We start from the raw sequence: 14,793 nt of genomic DNA, 5'->3' as shown, positions 1-14,793 counted from the left end.
AAATGCTTGCAAATCTTAATTAAATTAATTCGTAAGTTAAAATTACCTATTCTAAATAGTCCTAAAATGTTAGTCTACCGAGATAAAAGTCTGCTTTCTATAGTAAAAATATATAATTTATTCAGAAAGGATGCAATACAATTAAAATAAATCGTAAATATTAATATACGTACTACGATTTTTAAAAAATATATTTTGAGCAAAAAAAAAAGGAAGGTGGAGTTACTGAAGTATAAATAAAATATAATTATTTAAGTGACAATGAACATAAAATATAAATGGCAGATACAATAGATCCTTGGATATTAAACACAGTTACCAACATATTATTATTTAAAACTACAATAGATTGCATTATTATAAAATTTATTTTAACGAACATTTGAAACATAATTGAGCACCATTTACTGAGACTGACAGAAAGTAGATACCTATTATATTTTTTATTTTCAATTACGAACAAATATACAATAATTGATATTGAAATGTCGACTGGGTTTCTGATTATAAAAAAGTAAATTGAATTAATAATATTATAAATTGTCATATGTCTTAATATTTTTGTGGAAATATTTAAAAATTAAATTCTTACAATTGCATGAAGCAGCACAATTATAATAAAGTAGGTATTATGTATAGTACGTATACAGGGCGTCACCGTTTTCGGCCAAAATGTACCCTTCCCTTTTCGGCCAGTGTTACTTTTCATCCACAACATATTGTTCCTTTTACAATTATAACAACTGAACTTAACAATTTTTATATTTAATTAAATATGATTGTATCCATAAATGTGATTTTTTGATAAACATTCTTACATACAATAAGTTACAACTGAGTGAAAAAATAATAAAATAAAACAATTGGCAATAAAATGGTTTAACATATTATTAGCTTAGTCAAATTAATTAAGAATTAATTAATTTGTAATCGGAAATCTTAATATTTTGACATATTCATGAATTCATATTTTACTATCATAAATATTATTATATATCTTCATATTACCTATATGTATTAATGTATTATATGACTATATTACATTTTATTCGATTATAATGTAAGAGATAAGATTCATTATAAATACCAATATAATGTAATCAATTGTAACATGTTTTAACAGTTTATTGCCAATCGTTTTATTTTTTCAGTTGTAAATAATAATGTTTAAAAAAAAAATCACATTTTTGGATACAATCATATTTAATTAAATATAAAAATTGTTAAGTTCAGTTATTATAATTGTAAATTTTAAAGAAAACTGTAGGTGGTGGCCGAAAAGGGAACAGTAAGTTTTGGCCGAAAAGTGACACTGGTCGAAAAGGGATGGGTACATTTTGGCCGAAAAGGAGGCCACACCGTATACAGTGGCTGAAATGGAGTCCCCCACTTACATCCCCCCGATGCCTCACAATTCAGATTTCCTGATATCATCATAAAATTCTTCTATTCATCTAACAAGAGAGTAGAGGGATACCGCCCTTCTGTACCCCAATCCCCCACTTTGAGATCTGAGTGTATACCTATTTTGTAGTATACCAACCTAAAACATACTCGCACAGGTATTTTGAAACATTGATAACAACCCACTGTTCAGCTTATAATATTTTTATTTCAAGGATTTTATAAGACGTTTTATTCATGACGGACCAAACCGTTCCTGCTAAATTAGTATAAGTCGTTCCCGCGACGTCGTCTTCAAACGAACGGAAAACAGAAATGTATAATTAAACATGACTGCAAGTCGAGTGTGGGCATCGGGCTCACCGTCTATTTTTTTTTATTAAACAAGCGTATAATATCAATGTACTATTCTTATTATCGTTATATTATTTTTCTCTTAATTATTCTAACCCAGTACCATTGTTTATCATGAGAATGCCGTGTGCGTGACAATGCCTCAGAACAAAAACACAACGGTTTCGCATCATGGCACAACGGTTGACCGGCGGCTTAGGAGGGCGCCGCCGTAAGCGATAAAATATCAAATAAATATGAAGTTTTATATGTATTATTATTATTATTATTAGACGCGCGTTTGTCGGGGGATGGAAATGCGGAAGAGGTTATTCCGAGCACGAACGGTCCATGGGAAAAAAACCCTTCCCTAAAGGTACCTATGTGACTGGCTGGCTATAACATGTTTATCAATAAACAAAAATAAGCAAATAAATAACGTTCAACACGTGTCTGGAAACTTCACAGAGTCAACCAACTGTGTGTATAATATTACGAGCACCACTCGGGGCGTTATTGTTATATTATTCCGAACACCCGACGACCTCTCTTCTCCTCTCTGTGCTCCACTACAATCTGCATCCACCGTTGTGGCAGAGACAATAATGTTCGACGGCGGCAAAGACACTATATAATGCCGTGAACTATCTAATTTATATTGTATTATTTGTTTTCGTATTATTTGATTATTTATTTATTTCTTATAATGTAATGATACGTTGGATAACGTCGATATTTAAGTATAAGTTATATACAATGTTTAATGTACGTACCCCATAATTAAAGACCTTATTGTATAATCCATTTAACATTAATTGTTTAATTGTCAACTATTGTTAATTATATTCTCACGCGTAAGTGCGTAACTATGATGAATTGCGAACAATAATTAAATAAAGAGTGATAACTTTTAGTAAGACGTAGAGTTCAAATAAGTTTATGGATCTGGTGTAAGCATAAAAAATAATATAAAAAAATAAATTGCGTTCATTTAATTCCAAATAAAATAATATTGTAATGGTAAATTTCATGTAAATGCCAATAAAAATAATATAATACATTTTTATCAATTCAGTTGTTGTTTTTTTATTTTTAAATTATTTATGAATACAATGATGTATTCATCTGATGTACAATATGAAAAATAGCCGATAAATGTATAAATATTTGGTAAATATTTTTATCTTTTAGGTAATAATATTAATAATTAGATAATTTATTTTCTATTTAGACTTGCATTGCAAGTTTGTATGAATATTTAATTATATAAAACAACTCTAGGGAAATAAATGTGGAAAGAGAAAATAAGATAAATGAGGAGGTTTTATATAACGAATTGGACAGTTTATGACCCTTAATTCCCAAACGTCCAACAACCACTGATATTAAATTAAAAAGTGATATTTTATTAGAATACATGTCTTATCATAATTATTACAGTTATAATAATAGTTAGTAGATCTCTATATATATGAAGAATAATAAAAACATAAATAATGTGATCAAAAACCAGCGATATGAACGATAATAAATATTGCAATAATGGAAATTTACAGATATTATATACATTGCCTTAAAAACTGACAAAGTTCTACTATTTTCGTAGACATTAATTCCATCATAGTTCTAAAAAAAAGCATATTATATAAAGACATTAATTAATTTTTCATAATATTATAACAAATTATTATTATATCACGGAAATGAGAGATCAGGGATCTATATTATTAACTAATACATGAGGTTTGATAATTTCAATCATACTAAATATGAACAAATATGTTTATTGTTAGGGTAAAAATAATTTAAAAACCACAATATGTACCTACATCCAAAGCGCAAATAAAAAATTAAATTTAACCTTTGTGGGGTAAGTAGGGTGCACTATGTATCACAATTCACGATATGTCTAATGTCTTTATGTTATAAAAGCACATAGGACATTATCATAAAAATAAAATTCCTATTGAGGCCATTCTATGGCCATAGGCCGTAGTAATCAACCTCAACTTGTAAATATATAATATAAGTAGATAAACTTATAGATTGAGTACATAATATTATAATATACATATTATTATAGATATTTTGCTATGTGACCAATAAACAAATACGATTTCGTTTATTATCCTCTTAGTGTTATGCTTAAAAAATGATGCGTGGAATATATATTGTTTACTTAACATTTATTTATCGATTTTATTTGGGTAGTACCACCTATACCTATAGTAACTAGTAAGCAACAAAATAGTTTTTTTTTCAAACTTACTTTGTGTTCTCCGATGTTTTTCACCGAACACACCAAAATCGCTTCCCGCCCCAAAGCAACGGTGACATTTTCCATGGGATTCAAAAACTCTGGCTCCGGTCCATCCTTTTGCACGTCTATAACACAATGACAACAAAAACATATGAGTTGATTAAAAAAATAAAACAAATCGCTATACTTTTAGATCCTTTTTACAGACATTTGTTGTGTATATAACTGAATTTGCAACTATAACATCCTACACGTTTTTATAATTTGTATACCTAATATTATGGTAGCTAGCCCGACCTAGGTATATTTTTTAATCTGGTATCACGCAACCTTGATCGTCGTATATACAAAACTCAACCCACGCATAAATATCATAATAGTACCTTTACACTTGCCTTTAATCAAAGCTTCGTCAACATTCTGAAACACGTTCGAAAATACATCATAGTCTGTAATAATAACTTAATTCAGCCGATTAGCCGACGACGACGACGATGGCGACGTGTTGGGAACAAACATAGACCAATAAACTAATGGATAGCATTTCCCCTCCGCCCTGCCATCAATTCTAGGAATCATATTATAACTGAGAAAGAAAGATAAAAGCACGAAGAGAGAAAGAACATAAAGTAGTTATCATGGAGGAAATACTTTTTTCCATTTTTTTTACCAACCATAAAAATATATGTAAAGGTGGGTTTCCACTATACACGTAGTGTGTAAGTGCATACAAATTCTTTGCTGTGATTGGTTGGTTAGGTTAAGTTACCACACGATTAACCACGATACCATGTTGTTGGACATAGCTGAACATTTTTTCGTGTACACGGCGAACGTGTATAGCGGAAACCCGCCTTAATATTAATAGGTAATATAATGATAACTCTTCATAAATATACTATTCTAAAAAGAGTGTCATCATCATAACCCTAACATATACCTATATTATTATAATATTGTGTAATGTATATTATACAGCCACACAGATGTTCATATACTATTATACCCTTTTTCTTTGTCAAATAAACTGTTTCGGAAGATACCCATCGACCATCGATCCGATCCACTCAACAGCGCTCTCCCTGCGTATGCCCCCGGTGGCAGTCATACGTGACGAGGGATATAATATTATATGTTCAGTATACCTAACGTGTGGTGTGTCTTAAATGATAAATGTACTTTTTAAATATCTTTAATTTATTAATTGTGTTCTTGATTAATACTAATAATTATAATTAAATCGACATTAAATCTATTTCTCCTTCCATCGCTCATCGAACACCTAACAATTCTGCAGTCATATAGTTAAATCCTTATATGTATAATAATTATATATGTGCTTATCCATAAACACACATATATTAAAAGGTGGTAATTTATAATGTGTGCGCAATATAAATAAATAGTAAATAATATACAAGTAAAAATAGATAAACAGTAAATACGTATATACGAGTACTGCATACACATCCTATTTTCAAATTACCACAGTAATATGGTTATTACCATAGACCCACAAGTATGGTAACCACAAATATGTTATTATGTTAGCAATACAATTTAACAATATCGGTAGATTTTATTGTAACATGCAATTTATTATTTGGCAGTAGCTACCATGTAAATTACCACTTTGTTTCTTTTCTCGCTCACTCGATATCGTACCCTTGACTTCTCTCTCCAAGCGCTGTCCGTTAGTTTATAGGTATATGGTAACAAGTCTTCAACCGTATACCACTGGAAAGACTCAATGTCAATAGCACATTTTACCACGCTGCAACACGGTTTCGGTGGAGTTTTCGTTAGACTTGGTCTTGTTTTCCTCGAACCAGAATAGGGGACGACGGAAACGGCTTTTCCGTTCATGTAGCGTTATAGTGGAGTGGCGGTGGCACACGTACCAAGCTCGCGTGCCGTAGGTAGTACTTTAATGATGTACTTTTAAAATTTTGTTGAAAGTATGTTTCCACCGCGAAAATTATACAAGGCGTATGGAAAATCATCTTTCGCAAAGCGATTCGGATACGAATGTAAACATTATGCGAACGCGAAACACGACTGCGGAAAACCCCGTCCGGAAACTCTTTAATTTCTCCCCGACACCGCCCACCCACCATCCCCGCTGCCGTCGATTCGGATACGCGTGCTCTCAAACTCACATTTATTCGGAAGTTTTCCTCAAACTAATGGCTTTAATTAACGACGACGACGACGACGAGTCTGAACGTGAGGTGCAGCACTGACTTAACTCGTTTGCCGCGACGGTTATAGTCGTGTCGTCGGAGAGGACTATGTGCTGGTTTTATTTTTGTTTTTGAAGCAGCCCGCGAGTGTCGATTATCTATCACACAATAATTATTACAGTCTACGTAGGTTACAATGTCATTGTGTACAGCCAATTATTCTACGTTTAATATCGATGTCGCAAAGACCGCGAGTGTGGTTGATAACACAATTTGTTTTGCATGGAACGACTGCATCGCTCCCGATGTCGATAAATCGTAATTGTTGATAAGACTTCCACACAACAATTTGTATACAGTTGAAATGGTGTGCGCATATTTTTATGGGCGATGGAAATGGAATATATCGTAATAGATTTTAATATATTTGAATGACTGTTTGATTGGTTTCGTAAATAATGTTTGAGTTAAATTGATAACGAGCAACTAAAGATAGTAATATCCTATTGGTGAACGTCAAAATGTACAAAAGGTGGTAAAGTGTTATTAAAAATAATTTATATAAAATATAATATGCTAATATACGTATTATAATATTATAATGCTTTTATATTATTGTATTAGGTACCTAGGTGTATCAAAACATTTCGTAGAGTTATTAAATTTCAATACAAAATTATATACAAGCAAACTAGTTTGAACAACATAGGGTAAATAGGTACTATTATTAGTTATTATATATAGTGGACTCTATATTATATTAATTATCAATAATATAATAATATTATATACATTATGAGAATTTGAGTGTCATTATCATTTAAACTTCAACAATATAAAACATTTGAAAACCAACAATGCTGTACATGTGACATCTAAATTAATCCATACAGTTTTAGACTTTAGAGTAACACTAAACCAATTTTATTCAAGATACTTCTGTATTATATTACTCCACTCGTTCAACCTTAAAAATTCACTAAAATTTACAATAATATTACTAATTCACTACTTGCATACTGACTCACTATAAATAAAAATTCTTCAAATTATAATCTTCCTTGGAATATAAAATCAAAAATGTTAATGGTTGTCATACAAAAATAAGAAATACACGTAAATAATGACGACAAAAAATAATTTCTTGATTTACTTACAACGACTTGAATTAAGTAAAAAAAAAAATTAATCAAAAACTCTAATACATTTAGAAAATATAATAATCAAGGTTCACTATTGAAAGAATCACTCTGCATTATATGAGCTTTTTTTTTGGTTTGCCGACAAAATTCTAAGTTTAAATGGCAATGAACATCTATGAAGTAGGTATTAAGTTGAGTGATGCACGACTACATATAGTTTATATATCGGTCTCGTGTCTAATCGTTTTCGATTCACAGATATTGGAATACGGCCCAATCAACTACTCTCTTAACTAGCTGTCAAAGTGTTAATTATTTACGTTTTGATTAATAATGAATAAATTGATTTAGTAGTTTCCTATAAATTATGTTAAGAAATTAGCACGATTGATTATAAATTCATATTAACTTGAGGATATCAGTGGAAAACTATTAGAACATAATATAATCAAATAATATATGCTTGAGATATTCTCCATACTTGCTCGTTATAGTTTGTTCTATTAATTATATAGATATTTTCAAGTTAAATGAATAAAGAAATTTATTCATGTTAATTAACCTACAATGAACCATTACTCAGTTTTAGTAGAAATTTCAGAACTAACTTTACCTATACAGTTATATTGTTGAACTAGCTTAAAAAACTATTTACTAAACAAAATAAGTAAGCTATGGCCTACGGATAAGTTGAGTTAATTAAAACAAAATGTTCTTGTTTAATTCTCGTCGATGACATGATGGTAGAATGGTACTATTGATTACGATTAAACTTTGTTGATGAATATAAAAATTTAATATTTAAATTTTTACTTGTGTTAAAGTTGGTTGGTATGACATAAAAGAAAATAAATATTAATAAAACAACAAAATCATAATTTTAAATAAATAGGTCAAATAGGATTTTATAGATCAAAAATGTATTGTAATGTATTTTATTAGATTTAAGTAGAATAATGCAAATACTATAAGTCAATAAATATAATTTTGATATATAGTGGATAAAATAGTTTAAAAATGTCAAGTATACATATTACTGAAATTTAATACCTATACCCTGTACTTTGTAGATAAGTTAGCTGAATTATTGTTTTCTGCTATTGAACATATTATTCTTATCGAACAATCTGTGATTTTAAATATTTATTAATTCATTATTTCAACAATATCAGCTGTAGATTGTGTATACAGTTTAAAATTATAATTGTTTATAATTTAGGAAGGTACCTACTATAGGTACTATTAATTTAAAAACATAATAATTATGAAAACAATAAAATAGTGATACTATAAGTTACTACAATACTTAAACTCTACACTGATACTAATCTAAAAACTAAAATCTGGTACCTAAAACAAAATTAATATTTAAGTTTTATTTCCATCAACAAAAATGAATATACAAAAAGTCTATAATTATTTATTTTTTGAAACTATAATAATAGTATAAGGTCAATTATAGGATTCTGAGCTAAGCGATGAATTTATTGGTTATACAATGATATATTTTTTTAGTACCTTTTGTCACATATTTGTTTTTATAACCGATTAATGATATTAAAATGTTAACAATGTCACACAATATTAGTAAATCATTCTTTGGTGAAAATGAAAAAAAATATTAATTTTAATAAAAACGTTTATAATGTAACAAAAATGTTCTCATAAGTTTTCTTTTTGGAAATGTAAAACAAAAGTGTAGCGTAAAGCGTAAGTTTATGATCGTTTGAATTTTAAACTTGGATGAAATTGGATATTCAAACGTTAAATAAGGATTACTCCGCAAATGTTTTTTTTTTGTTATTTTATTGTTATTCAAAAAATGTTAATTGTAGAAACTTGAAACGTTCCACTTTAATTTACTTTAATTATAAATTTGTATATAATATACTATGGAATTTTAAAATCATTTAAACTAAACTTAAGCTATTTATACGAAGAACCTATTCACACCTTCATTAAATAAGTACCTACATCGGTTTTTACTAATAATAATAATGATGAATGTTATGATGGCTAAAAATTATTATACGCGATGTTTTTTAGAAAAATATTTTTCAACCTACCGCATTACTGGTAGAACAATAACTTTTATGTAGTAATATAAAAAAATAATAAAATATGTGTATAAATAAAGTCTGACACCTATCCAATGATTTATTAATTGGATTTTAATTTAACACAATAAACAACATCCTTTATAGTGATCTCTCAGTGGCGATAGGTTAACTCAAAACAGAGCGATTTCCCTGGTTAATTTTTTAACAAATTACTCTAGTCCTAGTACAATCATAGAAAAAAAAAATGTTATTTCAATTCAAAATAATTAGACAAAAGTAAAGGTACCTAAAAAATATAAAAACAAACGTTATCAAATGTAAACATCAAAAATATAAATACAAAGTTTAGATCACGATATTAAATGTTGTGTACAAACAAAATATGAACTACAAAAATTATTTTACTCACTCTATGGCATATACAGATTACGAGCGCATAGGTACCTGCATAATAAATTATTATACTTAATTAAATGTTTATAGCTCATCATTGATATTATACATTATTAAATTTAATGTTGATAACTGCCATAAATTATATATTATCAAAACATATTTAACGTAATAACGTTTTAGAAAACATAATATAAATACAAATTTAATTTATACTTGCATACAGATATTTATAAGGTTATATACCCTACAAAAAATTCTAGTTCAATATTTATTCACGAATAAAATATGTTTAGGTATATCAATTGGGCTTGAAAAATAATTAGTTTAATAATAAATGTTGTTTTCTTTGCTCTATAATTTTTTTTCTCAATGCGCTAAGAATATTATAGTGATTATTATGCTATAGCTTATAAATGAAAAAAAAAAAATGAATCTGTGCAACACCATCCATAATATTATTTAGTGGCTACTTGGCTGCTATCAGTCAGTCAATGTGATTGAGAGTAAGTAACGTCCTTTGCTACTAGTTCCCAGATGGGTGATCACCCGGGTTCATAGTGGCAAAAACCTTGCCACACATACACGTGTTGCTTACCTACCGTAACAACGTTACTAGAGATGGAAATTGTACGTAAATGTACGTACATTTTTTAATACTTTATAATATTTTTATTTAATACATTTAATACGAACTCAATAACATTTATATAACTAAGCTAATGATATAACCAATATACCACTCGTCCACTCCTTATTACAAGTATTATATTTATTTGTGTTATAAGTGTGCCTTGTCACACAACCGGGGTACCAAAGGGTGCTTAGCACCTCTAACTTATATTAGTTATATTGGACTAAAAATACTGTTTAAAGTAAATCAGAGATGATGGTGTGAAAAATTGTCTTGGTAATAATTATTTGCTGGAAGATCTCATGTGCATGATATAAATATAATTAGGTATATAATTAGTTATATTTATATCATGCATTGTGGAGATATGGATGTTACTATAGCGTTGTTGTGCATATGAAAACAATTGAAATAAGTGGTCACTCGAATTTGAAAACTGTAAAAAATATTTACCGGGTTAAAAAATTATCTGTACATTTACCAAATAAATTTACCGCGTTCCCATCTCTAAACCTTACCATACAAACCCTATCAACCATAGTCCATAATCCCTTCAATAGCTAATGGCCACATAGTTGCTGAGCTCAAGTTCAAAAAATATAAAAATAAAAATATTATTGAACTTTTTATATTTTCTGACATATCTGAAAAGCCTTTGGGACTTACTAGGCAATTCTAGTAATTTACCAGCCATTCATAATTTTATTTACTCACGTCCCTGGTTGGTATTTGACAGATATTTAAAGTAAAAATATATTATCCTATGGATTTTTAGTTCCTCATAAGTCATAATATTACACCCACAATAGTTGTCAATTATTGATGTGTTTATTTGTCATCATTTATTTTTAACGAAGCAATTAAACACATTTTTTTTTTAATTTGCATGTTATATTATAATTTATTATAACAAGGGGAAATAAGATATTGTTAGTAGAATTAACTAATATTATAGTAGCATAAAAAATACGCAAAAAAAAGTATTTGTTTTCATTCTTGGTAAACGTATATTATCATATGGGATTGTGCACTCTCTGTTCGTAAATAGAAATCTCTGTTTTTTTTTGTCCAATAATATTTTTTTATATAATATAAATCTGATTGTATATGTATTATGAAACAGGGACGTGTGCACTTGTATTACTATACCTTTAATGTGTGTGTATACCTATGCTCACATTATTATAATAAACCCTTAATGACGTACGCTGTACGACTGGAGTGGTGGGTATACCTATTAGTTCTACCGCGTTTTGTCGACCAGCTTCAGGCGTTTGAATACAACTACTATTGCGAACGAACATCGTCCACAATCCGTCCAAAATTATGCTATTATTGTGGAGGTATCTTACTATGTAGGAAGTAACTGAAAGAACTGACCAAAAAAAAAAATTGATGCTACTCAAGTCTCAAGCATATAACAAAAATTTTAAAAATGATATGATTAGTAAATAGTTTAAGAGACATACCCATGTTAGCAAATTTCCAAAAATGATATATTTAAAAAAAATATTGCGTACCAAAATTAATTTAATCAAAACAAATATTGATATTTTAAAAATTTCTAAAAAATAAACTACTTGACTTATGTAAAATGTTTTTACTATCTGAATCGTTCTTTATAATCAGATTCACAATTTGGCTATTTTAAATTTTTTATTTTCAGTATTAAAAAATAAAAAATATTTTTTGTATTACACATGTTACGTTATGTGGCTATAAATTATATATCAATAACACATTTTTAAATTATTAATTAGAACAAAAGTTTATTCAAAAGTCAGTTATTTCTGTTACATCATCTTTACTATCATTTTTTTTTTTGTTATTTCTCAATAATTCATTAGAATAATAATAATTAATTATTATTATAATTGTATATTTTTTAAGCCCCGTCAAGTCTAGCGTATTTAATATTTTTAATTCGACTGTCATGCGAACGTCGAGCGTCATATTATAAGCATTTCGCGTAATTCTTTAAGAGGATGTCATCGCACTCTTTGTTTTCTCTGGCCCACACGTTACATGGACAATACTCAGAATCATTTATTTTTTTGCTGTAAAGTAATCTTAGAATAAAATCACCCATTACAAAAACGATAGGGAATTTTTTTTTGAGGGTATGACATTGATTTCCTTAAATATTGTCTCAAAAACAATTCAACGAACATAATATAATTTTACAGTTTTTATTTATTTTAAAATTCCAATACAAAGTCAAATTATAGTAAAATATAAAACTGAGATTCCAAACCCTCAAATTGTTATCCTCTATGATTTATGCTATTGATGATTTTTTGCTGAGATAACTCATAAAACATTATTTTAGGTGAAAGTGTTTTATCTATGTTGCACTTGGGTCTGAGAAAGAAAACAAATACTGCGCTGACATCATCTTAAGCACCAAACAATTTCAAATTAAGTAATTATGAAAAGTAATTTCTTACTGTTAAATGTAATATTTTTTTGCAAACCATCACTATGGCAAAACTGTATGTGTGTGTGTGTGTGTGTGTGTGTGTGGGCGTTTGTAAAATAATTTAATATACTTTTTCATATAAGTTCACTTTTGCATTGTGTATAGTGTCTTACCTACTATACAGTATAAATAATAATATTATTATAATGCATAATTGCCATATTATGGTCGTAAATTCACTTTTTACCAATTACCTATATAGGTTCTGCGTAAAAAATTGAACGTTTTGGATTTAAAATTAATATATTATATTTATTTTGTATTTTATTATCATGTGAAAAATTAATGTACGTACTTCCTAATCATTTAATATAGATTTAGTGTTAAAAATATGCTAACAATTAAATACATCATGGAAGAACGACTTGTGCGACAATTATGTTTTTTAATTATGTAAAATTAAGTAATTATTAGGTTTGTATCATTTATCATGGCAGCGGGTATTTTCTTTGTCAACTTAAAACGTTGTAACAATTATGCTACGTAACTCCTATTTGGCTTTTTATACAGGGTGCTCAAAAAGTTGGAAAATGGTCATTTAAATAATTAGTACTGATAAACGATAATATTATAATATAATTAATGAGGTGATTAAATATTTTACCTAATAAATGTACAGCGTTGTTGTTTGTTATTGCTATATTATAATGTAGGTATACACATTTGCAAACAGTAATTATTAAATCGTTTGCAAATTTATTGAACATATTTTATAACATGACGTGTAAATGAAGTATTATATAGGAGGTAAGTAGACCGGGGACTTCAGCGGTAACCTATGGTGCTTGGGATACGTACTTGGACAAGAAATATACTGAAATCATTTTAGAGTTTTTCTGAAAGAAACTATTTATTTTTAAAAATAATAAAATAATTGTATTTTTAGTCTTTACCCATTCGGTTAATTTTTTTATTGAAACTTGATTTTATTTTTATGCAAATTATTTCAATATTTGTTTAATACGATACAATATTATGCCACTAAATTACTCTATTGGAATAGTGGTCTTTCGATTATTATCACAACGTATTATACACATCCGATCGAATCAATCTATAGTTATAAGAATCACTATAGGGAGTTATCTGACCCTTATTAGAAACGCATAATAGCTTTTGATACCACTTACAAGTCACTCTTAAAACAAAGTAAAATATCTAGTTTTAGAAAAGTTATTGTAGGCAGGAAAATAGTATACGTTTTCTAAAAGTTCAGTACCTAAATTTTTCATGTAAATGTTATTATGAGACCTTTGAAACTTTAAAAGCTAGAAAATAAAATAAGTAGACTTTTTTTAAAATTGTTTTAACTTGTCCACAATTTGTGATACTATAAACTTTATCGTTTTAATGTTAACCAAATAGCATTGTGCATATATTAGCATTTTTAACCAAACCTTTAACAAAAGTACTATTTTACCCTATTCATTACTCTCAATGATTTTACCCAAAACTGCAATTTCATTACATAGTTGACATTTTTGTACAAGTTTTTATTTTATTGAAACATTATTAATCTACAAATAATTGGTACATTAGGTATTTTCGAATGAGGATTGAGGATAATAGTATGTATCGATAAAAGTGAATAAACAATCCAATTAGTTACAACTTACAATAATAATAATTAATATTTCACTATAACTAAAACACATAACTTAGTAAGAAAAGGAAATTGTCTTCTAACAATTTAAGTTCTATGCTTACAAGACATACATGCGACGTAAACATAAGCAATACTATGTGTTATGCCTACAGAGTGCATTTGATCGTACCAAAATACTAAAATCAATTCAATCCATTGGCTTTGTATCATTAAAGTTTACTCAAATTTGTCCTTAAACATATTAGATATGTATCTAATCAATTTACATCAATGGTCAGAAAGTTATAAATATAATATAG

The 14,793-nt window shown here is 28.2% G+C and overlaps 1 protein-coding gene across 2 annotated transcripts in view; it reads right to left on the bottom strand.

Moving 5' to 3' along the window:
- The window catches only part of LOC100167765 (lachesin-like), a 223,919-nt gene that overhangs the window by 64,987 nt on the left and 144,139 nt on the right, over positions 1-14,793 (bottom strand). For both annotated transcript variants that reach the window (XM_029491271.1, XM_029491272.1), the window contains one exon: positions 4,007-4,122. In XM_029491271.1, coding sequence (XP_029347131.1) covers positions 4,007-4,122 — 116 coding nt within the window. The remainder of the gene's footprint in view (positions 1-4,006; positions 4,123-14,793) is intronic.

This window comes from Acyrthosiphon pisum, chromosome A3, assembly GCF_005508785.2.
Source record: "Acyrthosiphon pisum isolate AL4f chromosome A3, pea_aphid_22Mar2018_4r6ur, whole genome shotgun sequence".
Taxonomy (NCBI): Eukaryota; Metazoa; Arthropoda; class Insecta; order Hemiptera; family Aphididae; genus Acyrthosiphon; species Acyrthosiphon pisum.
Note: the sequence above shows the minus strand (reverse complement) of the source record. Positions and strands in the feature narration are given on the sequence as shown.